At 40.3% G+C, this 13,325-nt stretch overlaps 1 protein-coding gene across 1 annotated transcript in view; it reads left to right on the top strand.

Annotated features, from left to right (window-relative positions):
* Window positions 1-1,730: 1,730 nt before the first annotated feature.
* The window catches only part of COL3A1 (collagen type III alpha 1 chain), a 52,950-nt gene continuing 41,355 nt past the window's right edge, over window positions 1,731-13,325 (top strand). The window contains exon 1 of the mRNA XM_056349351.1: window positions 1,731-1,945. Coding sequence (XP_056205326.1) covers window positions 1,867-1,945 — 79 coding nt within the window. The 5' untranslated portion in view covers window positions 1,731-1,866. The remainder of the gene's footprint in view (window positions 1,946-13,325) is intronic.

Here is a 13,325-nt window from a genome sequence, read left to right as displayed (position 1 = left end):
AGAATCAAACAAATCAATCCAGGTGTTATTAGATATTGTGGTTCTAATTTATGTCCTGAGCATAACTCCAAAAGAGAAGAAAACCTTATAGGCCTGTGCATAAAAATGTGAAGCATTTTGGTTTATGTTTTGGGGTAGCTCAACAGGAGGTGGTTATCTGTCTGCTCATTGTAGCTACTTGGAGTTTCTAAACCAAATAACCTGTTCAGTAGTGTAAGACTGGATATGGAAACCTAAAACTGCATGAAATAATTCTGCCATCCCAACACAGACAATGTGGAAAACTGGGAGGTATTTAATTCATGCAAAAAAGTGGTGTGTAATTCCTTGGAAACGTATCAAGCCATTCATAGTTTGAGTGTGTAAGACATAGAAGAGAACCTCAGGGTATGTTGAGAGTGGCATCAAATTAATTTAATGTCTTTTCATACTTTTCATACTTCAACCTTTTCCACCTCAGGTGACCCCAGCAGAAAAGGACTTTCCAGTTTAAGTACAAATGTATATCAGATAAATAGGTTTTGAAATGAGATCCAATACCTATCAGATTAAAAGGTAACCTCAAACCGCTCTTATTTTGTTATGCATACAGAGGTCCCTTTTTGGGGATGACAGTTCGTGACATTAATGAATTATTGATGGGTGGGATGGTTCCCTGGGTCACTGTAATCTCAGCAACACTTAAGAACAAATGAATGAGCATTCCTGCAGTTAATGATCTGGATCAAATCAATCGACTGAGAGCAGCAATTAGTTTGGTCATTGTTTTAGCAGAGATGCACGCTGGCACAGCTCTCTACATTCACTTTGGAGTCTCCCAAACATGTACTTAAAGCCATATTCCCAGCAAAACTACGTTTGTAACAAAACCTGTTAAGCCATTATACTTGGGAAATAAGTTTGTGTGTTCTGATCCTATTCTTGGTAAAGTTTTGCAGGGAATAAAGAAAGAACTAGGCTTAAAAGGGATTAGCAATCTCCAGATTATTTTTTTTTTTGTCCATTATACTTTCTTGTTTGAGGTGCGAACAGTAAAGAAAAAGGTAGTACTTGTTCTGCATTCCTTTCAAATGTTGCAATGACAGCGTCAAACTGAATTATTTGAAAAGTTTTAGTCGGGAGATTGGCGCTTCTGATTTGAGATCTTGTTTTCTTCATAATTTTATTAAATGTTTGCTTTCTCCCCAGGTCACATAAAATCATGGCATGAGGCAGAGATGGTGAGAAAAGCACTGGAACAGAAGCATTGCAATGTTCAGACCTCCGTTTCATTAACTTTGATTACCCATCAGCAGAATTACCCAGGTTTGCTCCTCCACTTCTGGGATTCTTTCAGTCTGTGGCATGTCAGGTACTTACCTTTTATCTTTGTTAGGGAGCGCTAAGAATTATAAACCCTCTTGGGGCTGTACCCATTGACTCCTAATTACCATGAAAAAATGCTTTACCACAGAGACTTTGCCACAGGACTCTTTTTTCACATGCCTCTCTCTCTCTCATATAGCGCACACTAACTGTTCATGTACAGTCTCAGTATGCATTTTGTATGCACACAAAAGTTCCAGATGTGCTGTGTATCTTGTTTAGTTGACTTTATTCTTCTGCAAAGCCAAGAGAAATATTAATCATTCATTTACTGTTAGGGGATGGGTCTTCTTCTCATGTTTCAGTAAAGGGGGTGGAAAAGTAAAGTAAGCCAATTTTTTTCCTATTTAAGGCCAAAGCTGGGGAATGCTTGTGGCTGAGTTCTGTACATGGCCCGGTGCTGGAAGGGCAGGGAACAACCGATGTTGCTATTTTGAATAGATTTTTCTTCCCCCCCCCTTTTTATTTTTGCACAGAGAGTCTCATGTCTAATATTTAGACATGATGAGCTTTGTGCAAAAAGTAACTTTGCTCATTCTTGCCGTGTTTCAACCCTCAGTTATTTTGGCACAACAAGACGGTGAGTAATTCAAGCTTCTTATGATTTAATGTTTTTATTTTATTTTTATTTTCACCAATGATTTTAATAGCTTGTAAGAAATGCGTAGTCACAAATCTCACCAGAACACTTTTCCTTCAGTAGTTCAGCAGTCAGACACCCAATGCTGAAGCTGGAAGCTGCAGGAGTTTGCATTACCATCCCAAAGGTTTCTCTTCACTTTGCTTTCTGCTGTGGTTAAAAGGACTGTACGGCGCCGTCTGCCTTAGCTGCAATTGTTCTTGTTCTTACTTGCTTTCCTATTACAGACACGGGAGAGTTTTTAAGCTATTTCTGACTCTTGGAATAACATTTTAACTGTTAGCTCTGTGCTGCCTGGAAGTTATTTGTCACAAGCAGTAAGTCTGTGCTTCCAGCTTTTTTATTTGGAGTTCTCCTTTGTACTTGTGTGTTTTCCACTGGCAGCGTGGGGGTTTGTTTAAACGATTTGCGTGTGGAAAACAGCCTGAAATTTCTAATCAGTTTGGATGAAACATTTTTTAAGAACGAGATAGGAAAATATGTCAGCTTATGGGATTTTTACTTTGACATAAAGCAGGAGGGTAAATTAATTCCTTCAGCTGAAATAGAGTTGTGCATCTGCAGGCTGTTTCGGTCCCTCATGAGACTGATTAGCAGCTGATGGTATCTGGGAGTCTGTGCAAGTATGTATGTGCATGTTTACAGAGAGCAAGAACACCAAAACCCAAGTGAATGTGGAATTTAGAGGGGAAAAAGAATACTTTGTATACAATAACTCAACACAGAGTGCAGATAAGTGTGGTATGAGTATTTAAGTTAAACAGATGACATTCCACAAGTACAGCTGACCTTTTTTGGATGTGCTCTGTTCCTGCTTGCCAGACATTGTAAACCAGACCTTCCTTAAGATAAAACATCTTTTCTTGTAAATATAAAAGATCAGCAATGGATTTATTCCTGCATTGAGGCAATGAATAACATTACAAGTAACTTGGTAAAGAAGCAGCCAAATAAACTGTAGTGCAGGAGACGAAAGACAAATGCGTTTAAAACCATACCCTACCCTACTCTGTATGATACAAATCGTGAAAAAAGATTACTTTAGCTATTTCACGGCAAACCTCTCTGCCTCAGCGTACCTGGAAAGGCACCTCTGCTGAAGGGGTGGCTGTGAATCCACCAGCAGGCTCCTGGCAGCAGAGCAGTTGGAGCTCAGGGGGCTCTGTGCGTGAGCAAATCAGGTAACTACATCTGCAACAGCAGCATGCCCAAATACCAGCCCCCTCACCAAGCACAGGCATGGCTAAGCCTTGTAAAGTATCTTAAAACAACCCCACAATGCATATGAAGATGTTCTGTAGAGAAAAAACGTCATACACTGTGAACTGAGCTTTTCTGCTTCTGCCCTTCCTATATATAAACTCTCTCTTCAATATTCTTCAGTGAAGAAAATATTACAGACTTTGAGCCAAATGTATGCTGTGTTTTGTCTGCTTACAGCATCAAATGATACTCGTATTGCATATATTTAATATGCATTATGTGTGTGTGTGTGTGTATATATCTATGTATCTTCAGAGGGTTAAGGACTAAGGAGGTCTTTATCCTTCTAAAAGAAGGATACTTCTAAAATCAGTTTTATTTTTCCCATTAAGCAAATCCCCTCTGAGTGCCAGGTCTCTTTCCTTCGCTCTGGTCATATCCCTAGATGTTTCTGACATGCAACACTTATTTGACTCAAGAAATTGTAATTTTTGGGTAGAAGAACAATATACAAACGAAGTGTGAGGGAGTATTCTCATTTTTCTGCCACATTCCTGTTTCTTGTGTGGTAACATTTCATTACTGGGCTAACTTCCATACTACTTACAAGGATGAGGTTGCACAGAGACACTGATAATACACCAGTTATCCCTTAAAGTATCTAGTCCTGTCCTCTGTTTGGAATGTTCCTTTCCACACATTTGAATATGCTTTTCTCACAGAAAATAATAACTGAAGGAGTTGCTTATTAGCATCACTAAATCATGTGCAGGGCAGCAATGGGCTGGGAAACCAAATTTTCCACGATTCAAAAGAGAATTTCCAGACATGCTAAAATGCTCTCTCTTGTCAAGAAAAATGTTTATATGGTTAGTATCAAATGTAAGTCAATATAAAATTTTCCTTGGGAGAGCCTGCCAGGAGACAAGACTTGGCAAGATATTAAGGAAATTGCTCAGTATACACTAAGTTTAGGATAGTCAGATGTATCTCTGGGCTATATGTTTCTTTGTCTCGCTGTAATAGCTAGGAATGGAGATTTGAATACAGCCTCAGGGTGAACCTCTGCAAAAGCTTGGGATCTGGATATTGTGGAACAAGGAATTTTCTGTGACTTCCATAAACAAAAGCTGCATGTCCTGGTAGCCCACTAGGATGCTTTTAGACTGCAAATGAAATCACCTTGATGCAGTTCAGGTCTCCTGATGTGTGCCAAGGTAGTGTGAAGCATTTGCAAGCTCTGACCATGCTCAAGATAAAATGCCTCCAGGTGGGTGACATGACATGAAGCTGGTGCTTCAGACATGACAGATGATTCAGATTCCAGCAATGTATATTAAGTGCATATTAAACTACCCAAAAGTGTAAGAACTTGGAATGCTGCTTTAGGAAAGAAATCTATCCACTACCCAAGCCAGCAGGATTCGTGCAAGCATTTGCTAGCCTTACAGCCTGCATTCATCCCATTTATCTTGAGTTTGTACAGTCAGTCAAGACAGCTACTTCCAGAAGACAGAATAAATTTTAGCTGGACAGACCGGAGGTATTTGGCAATTTCCACTGACTACAAAGGAAGCACGTGCACAGCTATGCTGCCTTTGGTGCCAAAAGGGAGGTCAGATGGATTTGGGCCTGTGTCAGCTGCATCTAAGAGGGTTAAGGGATGTCTCAGTCACCTGGAACTTGACACTTCTCCTACATACACCCCATAGTCCTTGAGGAACCTCACTGAGGTCATCAGAAAAAGTCTACAGCTCTAAAAGCAGTGTAAGAGCAGAGCCAGAAACCTTTCATTACTATTATTCAGAATATTTTTTTGTTCTAATGTAATGTAGTGTTTTCCTTGCAGTGTAAGTATTATATTGGATGTTTGTTCAGGAAGCTCATTTCTAAGGTAATGACTGAATCCTAAAATATCTCTGAGAAGACTTCCTGGCCTTTCATATTGCTTTCTTTAGCAAACAGAAGTTTTAAAATGAAATATAACTGCTATCTGTAGGTTTCAGAAGGCAGCGTGCAAAGAACTTCTGCTGAGCGCCCACTTCTGATGCCCCAGAAAAGAAGGGTTGATGGGGTTTTTATGATATTTTAGGAATGATTTTAGGATGATATTTTAGGAAAACTTACCAACAGATTTTTTTAACCATTTTGCTTTCTTCTTTCATTAATCAGAAAGGGTTAGACAGGTAATGAAGTAGATGGGTACTGCACAGTCGCAGTGTATCTGTGAAACTGCCAGACTTGACATTTTTAGCACTTACCTGTATGCAACATTGCACATATTGCATTCTTGTTGATAAATTAGCTAATTTAAAGGTACTGCTAATGACACTCGCAACTATCTTTCCTCAGAGGCTTTGGTAACACAGAAAAGTCCCCCTCCAGAATGTTAAAGGTAAAACCAGATGATGTATGTCTGTGTGCCAAAAGATAATTACACCATCATAAGTATCCTGGACTCTGTGAAGGTATGAAAGAGCAGGACTCTAATGCTGCTCTTCCATTTTTCCTAACTGCTTTTTACAATGCACACGGCAGGCAAGGTTGTACTTAGGAAAATTGAAACATTCCTTTCTGGTCTGGAAAAATCATGCTAAATGAAAGCCTGGGGAATCCACCCCCCTCTAAGCATTATATATATGTTCTTGGAAATACGACAAATTTCATAAACACATTTTAGATCACACATCCCTGGAAGATATTAGCCTTAGGAAAATGAGACCATTATATATCCCTTTCATTATTTTCCAGATTTGTTTTTGATTTGAGACCAAATCTATGTAGACAGATTTTTTTAAAAGAGGAGGTGGAGTTGGAAACGTGCACCGCTTTATTACGAGGGAAGAGGCAGAGGTAGAAGGGTGTTGTCCCTGGCATGAATATCGCTGTTGATGCCTCGGTCAGAGTCATTACGTTTTCTCCCCTCTTACTGCTGCAGATTACAAACAGATCCTGTTTCCTCTTCCAGCTTCTGCCAAAGTTTTGAGGTTTGAAATAGGTAGCCAGGTGTCCCTTGCAAAATCTGGGTGTTAGCTTTAATTAATGTTATTCAAGAGAAAGGAAGGAGTGACTTACTATCTCTTTTTTTTGTTTCCCAGAGTGGCTGATAAACAGGACTGACCTATTAGTTGTTGTCCCAGATATGTACTATTATTGTTTGAACTTTTTCCTGATCAGAAAAGTGCAGAAAATGGGATATACCTGGCTTCATAATTGGGAAAGTATGCTGTAGGTCAGTGACGGAAATGATGCAGCCTGTCATTTAGCATTTTAGATTTCAGAGTTGAAAGGTTCAGCCTACCAGTAGGGGGAAACAATAACAAAGCGTGCTTTCCCAGGCTGGCGGGCACCATGAAAACTGTAATGCTCTTGATGTTTTTGTGGTAGGTTAGTAGTCTGGAGAAGAGCACAAGCCACAGCTGCTGTAACAGTTGCCAGTTTTAATTTGTTGATTTGAAGTAATAGTCCATCAAAACCCACAGAATTGGAAATTAGTGCAATGGTTATGCCCATTAATACTCCAGATTATGCTGTCCTTTAGTCATTCTTGTTTAAGAAACCAGGCAAAAGATATGGTATTAAGAAAATGTGGGGGTGGGGGGTGGGGGTGTTGGTCCTAAACTAGCTGGATTAGATTCCCACATCATTGCAGAAATGTCTTGTGATGGAGCAAAATTCAATATATTATCACCCAGGGAAATAAAACTTAGACTTGAAAAGGGTATTATAGAATCTTTTCTGACTCAACATGATGACTATTGGCTTATTCTCCTTGTAGTAGCTTGGCAAATTGTAGATTGCACAACTTCAACATGGTTTAGAGTTCAGTACCCACCATCTGTATGTCTACAGCTTTGAGGCATCCAGATTTTGGGTTTTGGCAGATGACAAATAACCTTCAACCCAAAATGGAACAAAAAATTTAGTGTCATCATCTTGCCTGCTGCAATACTTCGCCAGCCTACCCCTCCTTTGACACATCTGTGATAATACACCATGTACAGAAGGAGAACTGGGCACAGACGTGATTCCTGCTCCAGGAGCGGCACAAGAAGTGTTATTTTGCTTCTATACCTTCAGCTCAAGGTGTTGAGGGTAGTGTGGGTAGGTACAGAAGAGTCCTGCAGCCCCTGGCCCTCAGCATGCTGCCCATCTCAAGTCCAGGGGATCCAGTGGATTCCTCCTGGAGAGAAGGCTGTTTGGGGCTGCGCTGCTCGAGGTGATGTTACCTCTGTTGCAGAGATGCTGTGTGGTGACTCACTCCACTTGGCTCTCCATGGCCATGCTGCTGCTAGATACAGCACTCTGACTTAGCGACTACTGCAGGACAGCTACTCCTCCATGGATTCTCTTGCTTCCATTGAATCTTTCCATGCATAGGGATTGTGAAGCTTTACTTTCTGTCCTTTCTACAGCATCTCTGACAAGCAGTGCTTTGTCCCTGGAAAAATCTATAAAGAACTCCCACATAATTTCCTGATCTTTCTCCATTTAGCACAGTCAGACCCTTTGCTTTTCAGAGAAATAGGTTTCCATATTTATGTGTATGGACCACGCCATTAATATTTCTCACATTGCTTTGAGACTGTATAACCATTTCAAAGATTAACACTTACATTGCTTTAGGCTGTGGCTAATGAATTTACAATTTCCACAGAGAGTAAAAAATTATGTCTTACAGGAGTCAGAAAATCTTTTCTGTAAGCATAACAGATGGAGAGATGGAGAGGTGTGCTTATCCTATCTTAAATGCTGAAAGGGTGCAAGGCAGAATGAACTGTCATTAACTGTAGAGCAATACATCTTATACACAGAGGCACAGCAGATTATATTTTCCATTTATATTTTCAAGCAGTCGTTATTTTTTCTCATCTTGTGTTTCGTAGGAAAGGTTCTCTCCATTTTGCTTTGAGAAAACCTAACGTTCTTCCAAACACTGCTTTAATTTATTTATTTTGACTTCAGAGCCAATCTTCTTGTCTCCAAGTTTGCGAAGTGGAAGCCTCTGCCTGTTTCATGTCAAAATGACAATGGAAAACATGATATAACCCCCTCCAACAACAACCGCTTGTTGCCTGTAGTTTGGATAAAATTCAGCTCTGGGACTTCTGGCTTTGTTTAGTTTAGCAGAGGAGATGCCTTTCAGATTAGCTAAAAGACTACTTCCATTTTCCCTCATTTACGTCAAACCCTTCATTTAAACATGAACTATAAGAATGAGAATGAAAACGGTACCTCCTTTAACAACGCCTGCACATTTCTTGTCTTGCTTTGATTCACACAAGTACCCTGTGAAGAGGTGGCTGCCAGGGAGGAAACAACTTGCGGGGGGACATTGAACAGGAAGAATGTGATGATAATGAAAAGATACATATTTTAAGGGTGAATGTTTTCCTTTATTTTGAAAGCCTAGATTTTTTTCTTGTAGCTAAAGGGGCACTCAAATGACTTTCAAGAAATGGGGGATAAGACTTGTAGATTTAAGGCTTTGGTTGAGTTTGTACCAGAACGGCCTTCAGGGTAATACAAAGCTGTCCGCAGCCACAGGAAACCTGTCCCTTTCTGTGACTGGTTTGTCTCTTTCAGTCACTGTGCATCCCACCCTGGAGGGTGGCACAGGCACCTCTGCTTTCCTGCCAGGCAGCAAAATATTTCCTTCCATGTGCAAAACTTCTGTCGGCTGCTATGGTGGCTTCAGGCTCCACTTTATTCCCAGCCCTAGCATTGCACAGGGCAGAAGAATCACAGGAACATCCTGTCTATATTCACAGCAGTAGCTGTGAAAGGCTGAACTGCGCCTGGAAACTACTTCCCACAGCAGTTCAGCACTGGCAGCTCTTGGAAAACTTCTGGACATAATTAGTTCCCACTGAAATTCCCCGCAGTTCACACCCAGTGACCAGTTGGTGCACTAGCAGGCTGTCTGCTGCAAACTTCTATGTTCCTCTGTTCTTTCCCTTTGTGCTGCTGCTTCTCTTTTCATTCTTTCCATTTTCTTTTAGGAAAAGAGGCAAGAGTAAAATTGCAGCTTCTTTTTCAAACAGACACGAGAGAAGCAATTGCTCACCCGAGCACAGCTAAAGGATAATATGGGAAGCATTGCTCACTGTTCCTTTGATGTTCAGTGTAATAGCCATGCTGAGCATCAAAGGAGAATGAACTACATCCCCCATGCTTTCCTTCAGCTGTAAGCAGTGAAAATAGAATTAATATTGTCTTGGAAAACACTTCTATGTTCATGAGAGGCTCTTTTAAAAAAAAATATGTTTTTTTCCTGTCTTTGGCTTTAAATCTACAGTATGGTGTTTGCTTGTTTCCCTACAGAGCAGTAGTCATCCTGTGCCAGCTGTTTAAGAGAAGAATGTCCTAGTGAAAGCAAACAATAGGCTGTGTAGTGGGAATTGCAAATCTTTGAAAAGAGTAATTGAATTCTGCTCAGACATTTCGAAGATTCTTTGCACAATATTGTAGGCCTGGTCATTGGCAGGGTGGTCCTCTTTGTAGATCCCTCTTTTTTGTATGAGCAGAACAGCAGAAATGGGGCGGGGGAGGGGGGGGGGGGAGAAAAGAAAGAAGAGAGGCGTTGAAGTCCAACAGATTCTTTTCCTGTTAGAGCAGCTGAGGAGAGAAAGGGAATTGTAAACTTCTTTTAGTGAAGAATCAGGGGAAAAAAAAAAAAAAAAAAAAAAGAACAGCCTCTTCATTTATCTCTGGCCCAGGCTTTTCCACTCACACCTTTTAAGGACTGGGACAGATAAATTCCGGCGGATCTGGCTTGTCTGCTGCAGAGGGTCCATCCCTCCCTGCCATGCGGCACTGTTTATCCTCAGCCTGCACAGAGCAGGGAGAGCTACACGTGTGCCAGGCTTCAGGCAGCCGCTTCAGTAGCAATGCTGCTGACCCCTGATATTAATGAAACATCAGCTTCTGTGCTTGTGGGCTCTTCACCACGCCAAAAGTGTGGACCTTCACCTGATGAGGGCATTAGTTAGGAAGATTCTAAGGTCTTCATGCTTGAAACATGACATAGGACTTGATACTTGAAAGTGGCTCCAAAATTAAGAAAGTTGTCTTTGGTACCCTGAGAAAACCCTCACAATACTCACTTTAGTAGCCTTAGGGAGTTGACAATAAGAACGTTGTATCCAGTGTACAAATAGCCATTTAATATGCTCTGTGAGGCAGATTAAGAAGAATTTCAAATACTGCCATCTGTATCCAACAAACTGTCCAAAATGGATGTGGGGTGAATTAGCACAAACTGGAACAAGGAGTGAATGAATACAAAGTGTTTTGCAGATGAAACTAGGCTAGTGATGCTCTATGCGTTCAGAATCCCCCCTCCCCTCGCCCCCAATCTGCTGAATTACAAATATCTTTAATTTATTGGCAGCCAAAGATAAGATTCTTTTCTTTAGACAATACGCCAGAGCTCTTTAATCCATCACAGCGATATGAAATAAAAGCAGCAAACTCTTTGTTTACGTCCAACTTCTGAAATTACAGGGAAATCAATAAAATTGTGCAGGGAGTTATGTTAGTGTAGAATCTGACCCCCTGCTGCTTTACTCATCTCTGATGTAAATTCACTATGGCCATGGAGTTATATTGGGGCTGACTTTGTCCAATGTATCTGAAAATATAAATGATGTTACCATATGTACTATACTGCATTGTAACATTTCCCATCTGTTTCTGTCTCAGGAGAGAAGCATTGAATCAAGCTGATCTCTTCCAAGGCAAACCACAGAAACAGCATTGCATAAAATTGTTAGCCCTCTCGCTGAGCTAAGGGGAAAGCAAAGATCGTGTCCCACTTGAAACCTTAATCAACTGATAAAAATTGTTTTAATGACAAAGTCATGCGATGAAAAACAAAAATCATACTTTCCCCTCCACCCCCACCCCTGGCTTTTGGGTTTTATCTTGTGAGAAGCTTCAAGTATCTTCAATTAAGTAGTTCAGTGTTTTGCAGGAGGTGCTATGTAGAGCAGGCTGTAACAATTATCAGTTTCCAGTGGTTCCCTTTCACTTAGCAGCTCAGAAACTGAAACTCAATTTCATGATACTTTGGATCTGTCAGACCAGTTGTACAGTCGGGGAAACCTGCTAGTATACCGTGAGTTTTGTAGTTTTTTCTTTATTCTTGCCAGGACAGACCTACTGCAAGAACCGTTGCAAAGAACACTCCTCTGTTATAAACTATTCCTGGTCCTGGCTAAAATCAGAAATACAGAAGTATGTCTTTAAGATAAACCTTGGGGGTGGTTTGTTTGGGGTATTTTTGAAAGTTCTGACAAAATGTGCTGGGTTTTGGTATTTTTTTCCGCTCAATTGATCCTAATAATTGGAGCATGAGGCTATTGCTTTTCTTTAGAAATATGTTAGGCCAGCTTCTGGATAGAATTGGAAGTGTTCAGGTTAAGATTGTCTTGATGCTTGGACTCTGACTGTAGAAGTCTTCATTGATTGCCCAAGGACGTATGTTTAAAGAAACTAATAAATTCATAAAATCATCAGTAATCACATCAAACCTCGAATTTATGTCAGTCTCTGTTTGGTTTAAGACACAAGTCTTTCTGCCATTTGGCATCATTCGCTCTAAAGACAAGAAGCACATTAAAATCAGATTACTGCAGAGTAGTGAGAATTTATGCCAGCGCTAAAAGTAAATAGCCACAAATAAAGTGATTGCAGCCTGCTGCTTATTTTTAGAGTGACACCAAATGGCACGAAAGGTGATGTGCCAAAAAATATTGTAATGTAAGAACAGAGGGGATGGAAAAATCTCATAGGCATTTTACCAATACTTGGAAGAGTGACTGGAAAATTATGCAATGGTCCCTCTAAAAGGTATTGAATGCATTGAATTAAGATTAAATTCTTTCTTACTGCATGTCCTACTCTAATGCAAATGGTTACCTTTATTAAAAGGCTGGATCTGTCAGGCACAGATGACCCTCAGTTCCCGCCAAAATAATTAGTAGTTGGTGGGTTTTAGGTCTAATACTAAACCCAGTAAAATCAAGAAAGGTTCTGATCAGGCAGTGTTTTACCCTTAATCAGGAATGAATGATACACATTCTGCAGATTATAGCAAAAGAGGTCTATCTTGACTAAAAGGGCAGAAGTTTAAATATAACAGTCTGAGCTACAGAGTCAACCTGTCGAGAGAGGACTTCGGAGACAAAATCTTAGAATAACATCTCAATACAGATGGTCATTCAGGAATATCTTCCTCCCTTACAAAGAACAATTTAGGCCATGATATTGTCGAGGAATAAATAGTTAAAAACAAAAGGACTGGAACTATCTCTTGCATCCATCGGATGTGTTCCTCAAAATGAAATTTATAAGTTCAGGAGCAGCTATGACAATACTCTGGGCAACCCCCCAAAAAGCAGCAAGGCGATAGATACGTAGCAGGCTGCTCTGTCTTGCCTCTAGTATGACTCAGATGGAAATGACAGTTCTGCCAAAACAACCCCCACCAGTAAACAAATGAAAAAACCCCTCCTTGCCCTTTGTTTTCCTATTAGCAGTTCTGCAACAAGAAAACTCTTTTTTCAGCCAGACACCAGCTGAAGCCAGTGGGGCTGTTGTGTAACAGTATCGCTGATGGGCTGTTGCTGGTCCCTATTTCAGAGCAAGACTTATGTCGCAGGGTGACCTTTAGAAGTTGCATGAAGAACAGCTTTCAAGGATGTCAACATATGTGCCTGAATAGAGCCAGTTGTGAAACATTGACGTTGAGGCAGAACAATGTGACAGAGATTCAGCTGCTTTAGACCATGTTACCTTTGAGAAGAACAAGAGGCCTCTAAAGATAAAAGGAGGAAAAATAAGAGTTCTTAACATGAATGACGCTTTGAAAGATTAGGAAAAGGCTAATAAGATGTAAGGAAAACAGAGGCATTTTGTGTTTTACTTGGTAGCAAATATGCCATATGGATCTTTTTTAATCCTGATATTTCTAAAATGTAAAAGCTGCAGAAAGGTTTCAGCATTTGGAGCTTATAAAGACAAATGAAGGGAACAAGCTACGATTTGTTTAAAATGCAAATACTTGTTTGTACCAGTGCAGGCCTGGGTTGATTTTTTTTTTTCTTTTCCATTT

Source organism: Falco biarmicus, chromosome 8 (genome assembly GCF_023638135.1).
Source record: "Falco biarmicus isolate bFalBia1 chromosome 8, bFalBia1.pri, whole genome shotgun sequence".
Classification (NCBI taxonomy): Eukaryota; Metazoa; Chordata; class Aves; order Falconiformes; family Falconidae; genus Falco; species Falco biarmicus.
Note: the sequence above shows the minus strand (reverse complement) of the source record. Positions and strands in the feature narration are given on the sequence as shown.